This window comes from Salmo salar, chromosome ssa14 (genome assembly GCF_905237065.1).
Source record: "Salmo salar chromosome ssa14, Ssal_v3.1, whole genome shotgun sequence".
Classification (NCBI taxonomy): Eukaryota; Metazoa; Chordata; class Actinopteri; order Salmoniformes; family Salmonidae; genus Salmo; species Salmo salar.
In genome coordinates, this window is record NC_059455.1 from 12,994,540 (window position 1) to 13,004,709 (window position 10,170).

General features: G+C 40.8%; 1 protein-coding gene across 1 annotated transcript in view; it reads right to left on the reverse strand.

The window, feature by feature from the left end:
- LOC106568953 (CREB-regulated transcription coactivator 1-like) overlaps positions 1-9,633 on the reverse strand; it is a 48,093-nt gene extending 38,460 nt beyond the window's left edge. The window contains 5 exon segments of the mRNA XM_045693921.1: positions 2,919-3,007; positions 3,134-3,195; positions 3,472-3,600; positions 5,029-5,145; positions 9,392-9,633. Coding sequence (XP_045549877.1) covers positions 2,919-3,007; positions 3,134-3,195; positions 3,472-3,600; positions 5,029-5,145; positions 9,392-9,517 — 523 coding nt within the window. The 5' untranslated portion in view covers positions 9,518-9,633.
- Between the last annotated feature and the right edge of the window lie 537 nt (positions 9,634-10,170).

Consider the following 10,170-nt stretch of genomic DNA (forward strand, 5'->3'; position numbering starts at 1 on the left):
ATCACATTCCCAGTGGGTCAGAAGTTTACATACACTCAATTAGTATTTGGTAGCATTGCCTTTAAATTGTTTAACTTCGGTCAAACGTTTCGGGTAGCCTTCCACAAGCTTCTCACAATAAGTTGGGTGAATTTTAGCCCATTCCTCCTGACAGAGCTGGTGTAACTGAGTCAGGTTTGTAGGCCTCCTTGCTCGCACACAATTTTTCAGTTCTGCCCATACATTTTCTATAGGATTGAGGTCAGGGCTTTGTGATGGCCACTCCAATACCTTGACTTTGGTTGTCGTTAAGCCATTTTGCCACAACTTTGGAACTATGGTTGGGGTCAGTGTCCATTTGTGACCAAGCTATAACATCCTGACTGATGTCTTGAGATGTTGCTTCAATATATCCACCTAATTTTCCTACCTCATGATGCAATCTATTTTGTGAAGCGCACCAGTCCCTCTTGCAGCAAAGCACCCCCACAACATGATGCTGCCACCCCTGTGCTTCACGGTTGGGATGGTGTTGTTTGGCTTGCAAGCCTACCCCTTTTTCCTCCAAACATTACGATGGTCATTATGGCCAAACAGTTCTATTTTTGTTTCATCAGACCAGATGATATTTCTCCAAAAAGTACAATCTTTGTCCCCATGTGCAGTTGCAAACCGTAGTCTGGCTTTTTTATGGTGGTTTTGGACCAATGGCTTCTTCCTTGCTGAGCGGCCTTTCAGGTTATGTCGATATATAGGACTCGTTTTACTGTGGATATAGATGCTTTTGTACCCGTTTCCTCCAGCATCTTCACAAGGGCCTTTGCTGTTGTTCTGGGATTGATTTGCACTTTTCGCATCAAAGTATGTTCATCTCTAGGAGACAGAACGCTTCTCCTTCCTGAGTGGTATGACGCCCGCGTGGTCCCATAGTGTTTATACTTGTGTACTATTGTTTGTACAGATGAACGTGGTACCTTTAGGCGTTTGGAAATTGCTCCCAAGGATGAACCAGACTTGTGGAGGTCAACAATTGTTGTTCTGAGGTCTTGGCTGATTTCGTTTGATTTTCCCATGATGTCAAGCAAAGAGGCACTGAGTTTGAAGGTAGGCCTTGAAATACATCCACAGGTACACCTCCAATTAACTCAAATGATGTCAATTAGCCTATCAGAAGCTTCTAAAGCCATGACATCATTTTCTGGAATTTTCCAAAATGTTCAAAGGCACAGTCAACTTAGTGTATGTATGTAAACTTCTGACCCACTGGAATTGTGATACAGGTTATTTCACTGTCTGTAAACAATTGTTGGAAGAATGACTTGTGTCATGCACAAAGAAGATGTCCTAACCGACTTGCCAAAACTAGTTTGTTAACAAGAAATTTGTGGAGTGGTTGAAAAACAAGTTTCAATGACTCCAACCTAAGTGTATGTAAACTTCTGACTTCAACTGTACTTACTCATCACATACTTCTGCCAGGTAAGTCTACTTTGCAGTTAACATTTAATTGAGTATGTTTTGGGGAAAGTATTTCTTCCAACCCACAAGACTGTTATGACATCAACTGGATACACATGGACTGATAGACAAACAACCACCACAGACAGAAAGGGGCAATATTGCTGGAAATCAATTGGCAGATATATTGTATTAGGTTTGGATAGTGGCTAACCAGCAATGGGATAATGTCAGCGCTGCGTTGGTTAGATAGTATCTGGGGAGCTTGCGGTGTCTGACACTTCTGAGATTTATTCATGACAGTTTGCGGTGGAACACATTGTTGGAGACCCCTGGTGTAGCATCTTTAACCAATCACAGACCATTAGGATTGCACATTCAGCAAATCACCAGCAAATTCCTTTTGAATCCATTTCCCCATTCACTGTTAGGAGAGAGCCCACTCTGGAAATGTGATGTACTTGTAGAGTATATTGTTCCAAACAACATCTTAAAATGAACAAAATCAAAAAAAGCTACTTTTGACATATTCATATTTTTTTATGTTGAATAAATTAATGTGAACAATTAATGTCAAGACATACTCCATATTTTAGTGCACACTACAAGGAGTACAATGACACCAATATGTTGTCTGTATCGTGTACGGTTCACATGTCATACGGTCTTACAGGAGGCATGTATAGGTCTAACAATGGCCACTTTAATCATTATTTTCTCAAAAATGGTTTCTGATACAAATGAAAAAAAGCATGTCAAACATCTTTCCTCCCAACAAAGTTTCTGTGAGAAATGCAAGAACAATCTGAGATACCTAAAATATTTTGGGGCTGCGCTGGCGATTCCCGAAAACGGCAGGGGCGGCAGGTAGCCTTGTGGTTAGAGCGTTGGGCCAGTAACCGAAAGGTTGCTAGATCAAATCCCCGAGCTGACAAGGTAAAAATCTGTCGTTCTGCCCCCGAACAAGGCAGTTAACCCACTGTTCCTAGGCCGTCATTGTAAATAAGAATTTCTTCTTAGCCGACTTGCCTAGTTAAATATAATTTAAAAAAAATTTTAAAGACACCATTAGCATGTAACATTGAAAACCACTCAGAGATTCCTATTCGTCCCATGAGTAATGTCTATAGCCTTCGAAGACATAGTCTAAAACCTTTTATCAGGTACACTAGACACTATTCAACAGTACAATAAAGAGTAGCCAGCAAAGCCATTACAATATATTTCATTGTCAATACATTGAATACCACCTCCCTCATAACAACTTGGCTAATAATTCAGTGCTGGAATAAAAAAAAAATCATTATTAAGCCTACCAACTGGAAACAGAGCATTGTACCCTACAACGGCTATTCATTCCTCTCATGGGGTCATTATAGGGCCAAGACATTTTGTTAACCGGTTCTGTCCAAAATAATTCAATGTCTAATGATGAACTAATGTAAAGTTTATAAAACTTGTACCGTTCAAATCCAACACACCTCGTTTAGGCTGCATGTCCTGTGAGCCTCCCGCGTAAATGTCCTGTGGGTTCAAAGTGCTCTGATGCAACGCAGAGTCCGAGTTAGTCCTATAGCACAGGGAAAGAGACGTACACCACTTAGGGGGTGACCAACTGTATCTGCTGTGGAAAGTCAAGGGAGCGTTTCACAACGAAATCCCAACAGTTTCACATCACATAGTTGGGTTATCTTACCTCCTCCAACTGGTGTCAGGTGGGGGTGACAGATACACTGAGCCATATGGACAGCTATCAATGTGATACCCCTGGTTAAGGGCAACACAAATCTGTAGCGTTTCACAACTGACGTCAATGGATGTAAAACACCATTATGCAATAAAGTACAGCATATGCTTTTGAAGTACAATGGTTAAAGATGTTACATAGTGGTGCTTGCTTTAATGAAAAGGCAAATTGTTACTGTAAAATTACTATGTAATTACCATGTCATTCATAATCAAATATCCGTTGCATAGCGGACCGTAAAATAAAAAGTGTTATCAACTGTAGCATAAACCGAAAGTAAAAGATATTTGGCGTCCATGTTTGTCGAGGGGCCTTCCGTGTGGGGATGTGATGCGATTTCTGTCCCGGTAAACTCTGTCAACCAATCCATGATGCCGTGTTGTCCTGCTAGTGTCACCTGAACCTTGAAAGGGAGTCTGCAGACACCAAAGAAAACCAGTTACAAGCTCCATAGATAAGACAGAAAAATGTCAAAAGAGTAAACAAATTTCCATTCAGGGTAAGACCACACATACAGCGCCTTCATAAAGTAATCACACCCCTTGACTTGATTGTCTTTTTTTTTTTTTTGTGATTTTTTTGTCACTGGCCTACACATAATACCACAATGTCAAAGTGGAATTATGTTTTTCGAAGTTTCTACAAATTAATAAAAAATTAAAAGCTGAAATGCATTTCAGTATTCAAGCCTAAATAAGTTAAGGAGTAAAAATGTACTTAATAAGTCACATAATAAGTTGCATGGACTCTTTATGCAATAAGTGTTTAACATGATTTTTGAATGACTACCTCATCTCTGTAACCCACACATACAATTATCTGTAAGGTCAGTCAGTCAAGCAGTGAATTTCAAATACAGATTCAACCACAAAGACAAGGGAGGTTTTCCAATGCCTCGCAAAGGGCACCTATTGGTAGATGAGTAAAAATTAAAAAAACAGACATTGAATATCCCTTTGAGCATGGTGAAGTTATTAATTACAATTTGGACGGTGTATCAACACACCCAGTCACTACGAAGATACAGGCGTCCTTCCCTACTCAGTTTCCGGAGAGGAAGGAAACCATGAGGGATTTCACCATGAGGCAAATGGTGACTTTAAAACAGTTACAGAGTTTAATGGCTGTGATAGGAGAAAACTGAGGATGGATCGACAACTATGTTGTTACTCCACAATAGTAACCTAATTGACAAATTGAAAAGGAAGCATGTACAGAATATGTTTGCAACAAGGCACTAAAGTAATCCAGAAAAAAGTGTTGCAAAGCAATTGTCTTTTTGTCCTGAATACAAAGTGCTATTTTTGGGATAAATCCAATATAACCGAGTACCACTCTCCATATTTTCAAGCATAGTGGTGGCTGCATCATGTTATGGGTATGCTTGTAATCGTTAAGGACTGGGGAGTTTTTCAGGATAAAAAAAAGAAACCGAATGGAGCTAAGCACAGGCTAAATCCTTCAGGAAATTCTGGTTCAGTCTGCTTTCCACCAGACAATGGGAGATTAATTCACCTTTCAGCAGAACAATAACCTACAACACAAGGCCAACTCTACACTGGAGTTGCTTACCAAGAAGACAGTGAATGTTCTTGAGTGGCCGAGTTACAAATACTCGCAGCTGTAATCACTGTCAAAGTTGCTTCTACAAAGTATTGACTTAGGGGTGTGAATACTTAATGTAAATGACATTTCTTTAATTAATTTTAAATACATTTGCTAACATTTATATGGGGTATTGTGTAGGTGAGAGAAGAAAAATGTAATCCATTTTGAATTCAGGCTATAACAACAAATTGTGGAATACGTCAAGAGGTATGAATAGTCCTACAAACACACATTACCTGAAAAGGCATGTCAATGGTGCCATTTCCAATCTGATTGACATTTGGCAATGATCCACCATAGTACTGCCCACGGTTTTGTCCCAGCTGTAAATACTGGGTCTTCTGTAACTGTAACTGTATAAGGAGTGACGAAACAAAACAAAAAGCAAACATGGCATCAGATAATGTTCAGTATTAAATATGCAACAATAATTAAAAAACAAAATGAGTGTGACAGAGCACACAAATTTTGACCGACGAAAAAAACAAACACATTCCTTGTTTCACATTGATTTTATAGATTACAAATCACTCCATCCATCTCAGTTAGAACCAAGGGGATAAGACTTGTCTGGCCGAAGCGATCACCTATTGTTGTGTGAAAATGACATTTACTCACCTTTAACCTCAATTTACCTAATAAACTTCATAGAGAAAAATCAATTTTTTCAGCAATTACAGATCACCCATGACTAAATTATGTTTTCATTATTTACAATCTTGCCACACCGCCTCACCTTGACATTGAATGGCACCACATACAGGCCTAGCTGGGATAACTATCACCTATATGAATGTCTTTCCATCCTTACAAAAACTCAAGGTCACACCCTTATAGGTTCAACAGTTCACCTGCAATAGTATGCAAATAGTTTATCTCAAATCAATCACATTTTATTGGTCACATACACATGGTTAGCAGATGTTAATGCGAGTGTAGCGAAATGCTTGTGCTTCTAGTTCCGACCGTGCAGTAATATCTAACAATTATCTATGATTGGCTGTGATTTCAGGTGGTGGCAGCCAACGACATAAACTCAGCAAATAAAGAAACGTCCTCTCACTGTCAACTGCATTTATTTTCAGCAAACTTAACATGTGTAAATATTTGTATGAACATAACAAGATTCAACAACAGACATAAACTGAACAAGTTCCACAGACATGTGACTAACAGAAATGGAATAATGTGTCCCTGAACAAAGGGTGTGGGGGGGGGGGAAATGGCCCTAGCCCTCACCCTCTGATCCAACAGGTCCCAGACATGCTCAATGGGATTGAGATCTGGGCTCTTCGCTGTCCATGGCAGAACACTGACATTCCTGTCTTGCAGGAAGTCACGCACAGAAGGAACAGTATGGCTGGTGGCATTGTCATGCTGGAGGGTCATGTCAGGATGAGCCTGCGGGAAGGGTACCATATGAGGGAGGAGGATGTCTTCCCTGTAACGCACAGCGTTGAGATTGCCTGCAATGACAACAAACTCAGCCCGGTGATGCTATGACACACCGCCCCAGACCATGACAGACCCTCCACCTCCAAATTGATCCCGCTCCAGAGTACAGGCCTCGGTGTAACGCTCATTCCTTTGACGATAAACGCAAATCCGACCATCACCCCTGGTGAGACAAAACCGTGACTCGTCAGTGAAGAGCACTTTTAGCCAGTCCTGTCTGGTCCAGCGACGGTGGGTTTGTGCCCATAGGCTACGTTGTTGCCGGTGACGTCTGGTGAGGACCTTCCTTACAACAGGCCTACAGGCCCTCAGTCCAGCCTCTCTCACCCTATTGCAGACAGTCTGAGCACTGATGGAGGGATTGTGCGTTCCTGGTGTAACTCGGGCAGTTGTTGTTGCCATCCTGTACCTGTCCCGCAGGTGTGATGTTCGGATGTACTGATCCTGTGCAGGTGTTTTTACACGTGGTCTGCCACTGCAAGGACAATCAGCTGTCTGTCCTGTCTCCCTGTCTTCGGCATCTCACAGTACAGACATTGCAATTTATTGCCCTGGCCACATCTGCAGTCCTTATGCCTCCTTGCAGCATGCCTAAGGCACGTTCACGCAGATGAGCAGGCACCCTGTCAGTAGAAAGGCCTCTTTAGTGTCCTAAGTTTAAGTGTGACCTTAATTGCTTAGCGTCTTTAAGCTGTTAGTGTCTTAACGACCGTTCCACAGGTGCATGTTCATTAATTGTTTATGGTTCATTGAACAAGCATGGGAAACAGTGTTTAAACCCTTTACAATGAAGATCTGTGAAGTTATTTTGGATTTTTACAAATTATCTTTGAAAGACAGGGTCCTGAAAATAAGATGTTTCTTTTTTTGCTGAGTTTACGTTTCAGAACGTTCTATTATGTACTAGAGATACTGAGTAATATCACGAGACAATCATTCTGTTATGTTGTTTAGAAAAGCTGGTAATCAAAGTTGTTTAATCCTATACGTAGACAGTACCCAAACTGTTCATGTCTGTCACGCACACGCACTATTGATTAAAGCAGGGAAATCATTTAATAACAATCTCTAAAGCCTATTTCTCCAGAGTATTTTGAAAATAGAGTAATCTCCCAATAGTGAGTCAAGTTTGAATACATCTTGTTATTTTGTTGACCGAAGATTACATGCATTTTGGGATCAGTGTTTCACAAATCCAACCACATATGAATCTAGTCAATAGGGTAAATGTGACTACTTGAGTGAACTTGTAGGCTCGCTGTCTACTGCACGGTCCAAAATTATTATCAAATACTGAGTATTAGACTTGCCCTTCCTATTATTGTATGCATACTGTATGTTACAAAGTAAGTATTATGTTTTTAGCCTCATACTATACTCGGGCTGGGAATTGCCTGAGACCTCATGATACAATATTATCACGATACTTAGGTGTCGATACGATATGTATTACGATTCTCACGATTCTATATGTATTGCAATTCGATACTGTGATTTTATTGCGATTCGATGTTCCAAACCTATATCGCTCGCCATATGTCTGCTGCAGAGTGTCAAGAGAGACAGTTTTTATCCATCATGGAAATAAAAGTGTTGTAAAAAAGCGCAGGTATACAGGCAACTAGCACAAAAATAATATTGCGTTATTGCCAAAATGATACGATACAATATATTGTCCAAAATAATATCCCAATATGTAGCTGTATCGACTTTGTCCCCTATCACTATAAGGCCAAAAGCAATATGTTAAAGAGATTCTCCAGTACTTTTGTATACTTTTTAGCTAGTAGATCTGAATGTAGTGCTCATGAGCCAAAAGTGGTCCCTGAAAATTGCAGATATGTGCACCTTGTCATTGCTCTCTCTCGCTCGCTCTGTGTGCATCTTGCTAGCTCTCACGCAAATGGTGAGGGGCTAAAACTCATTGGCTAGAACTGGATTTGCTAGGGGGCTGTCCCATGTGAGGTTAAATGTAGGGAAAAAGGTGCATCTTTCCCAGAAAAACAATCGCTTTCAAACTAGGGATTTCATGGCTGACTGAGGTAACATTAATTCTGCTCATAGATGCATGTCTGAACTACACATTGACACATCCACCCCAAAGTTCCAGAGCATGTCTTCAAATAGTGAAACCTACTCTTCCCAAATGTGTTTGTTGAAATTGCACCCAGGTATGATTTCCAAAAGGTTCCAGCCTAACACAACAAATCCCCCACTTCAGGAAATATAATAGAAGTCACCTCAATACTGAATGAATCAATTGAAATCAATAGAAAATGTGTTATTTTCTGTGAATTAAAAACAAAACTACACTGATGATTGTCCAATGTATTCAATGGATAGTACCATCCAAATAAGGATGCAGTAATTTAACCAGTCAGTGAGCTATGCCAATGTTGCTACAGTATCTCAGAACCCGCCCATTTGAAACTATTTCAAATGCGCTGGTTCTGCTGGCAACGTTTCTCAAATGCACCAATGTTATTTCGTATACATTTTGTAGAAAAATGTACTGCCAAAAGCACTGAAATGACATTGATTAAGAGCGCAATATGTTGCTGGCATTAGAGGCCTGCGGCATGCGGTTTGTCGTCAACATAATCTGTGCGGGTTTGTCCTCATCTTTAATATGCCACTGTCAATCATATTACTGTACTTGTCTGCCCAGTTTCACAGCACGACTGCTTTTCCCACCTGATTATTAGCCCGTGTGTCTTTGGTGATCTTTAACCTGAAAACACTGCTTCCCAAAATGCTTCAATACATAGAAATCGTTGTTCATCTGAAGCTTCTTCCTCGCCTAGAGTGCGATCAGAAAAACCAACGAACGTTTTATTTTGATGTGGCTTTCAAACACGCATGCACGCCCCACATTACTTGGCTACTGCCTTGCACTGGAGCTCTATTGTGCAACTTTTGAAGACGGAGGGACTTGAGTCGGGATACCTCTCCATTTGAGAATAACTACACGAAGACGATAATAAGACTGCTGGTTGCCATTCATGCCAAGAATATTAGCTGGCACGTAGGGGCTGTTTGTTATTGTTTACCTCCCTGGCTAAGCTACGTGACCATCGCGAATATTACTGAATTTGACAGCTCACCAGTAATAACAGCAAATGGGTTAAAAACAGACAAGCTTACCCTCGCTGCTCGGGTAATACTCAAATCTTTCATCACTTCCTCGAATGCTGCGGTCTCCTCTGCCTGCTTCTGATTGTGTAAAGCGATTTTCTCGCTGAATTTCCGCGGATTGTTTGATGTCGCCATGTTTCGCTCTTCTGCTCCGCTTTCCCTCAATGACGTTGCATGCACACGTCCTTGCGCGTGGGCGTAGGTTACGCGCACATCTGGAACGCCTGCATTCCCCACCTTTTTCACCAGGGATGGGTAAAATACAAAAAAAGTTATATTAAGTTAATCATTTTAGCCTCATTGTTGCTTGTCTGAACATGTTATCAACGGTCCACTTGTCAGACGTATGCGGATAATAACAAAATTAAGATGATGCTCCAAAGAACGTGTTTGTCAGGTTCTTCTTGTTTGCCTGCCTTTTGTAGCCACTTAGCCTGCACGACATAACAATACTCTATCCTGTGCCTCTTATTTTCCTCTGATGAAGGCTATAGCCGATAAATGTGGTTGTGTGTGTCTGTTCCTTTCCAATTCTTGTAGGCCTTGTGTCTTTAATAACTAGCCCCAGACCAGATGTCCCCACTCAAAGGAGAGTGCTTACTGGCAATATAATTCTCACTGGGAATTAAATGCATAAACCACTGTAAATCACACAATTCACTACTAATATGCTGAAAGTACCAACACTGTCAAAAATGTATTTTTTTTCGACAGACACTAAGGCCAAAGATGAGGTTTTGAGCGACAGGCCAAGCACAATGAAACAATATGCTGTTTCACCCACCATT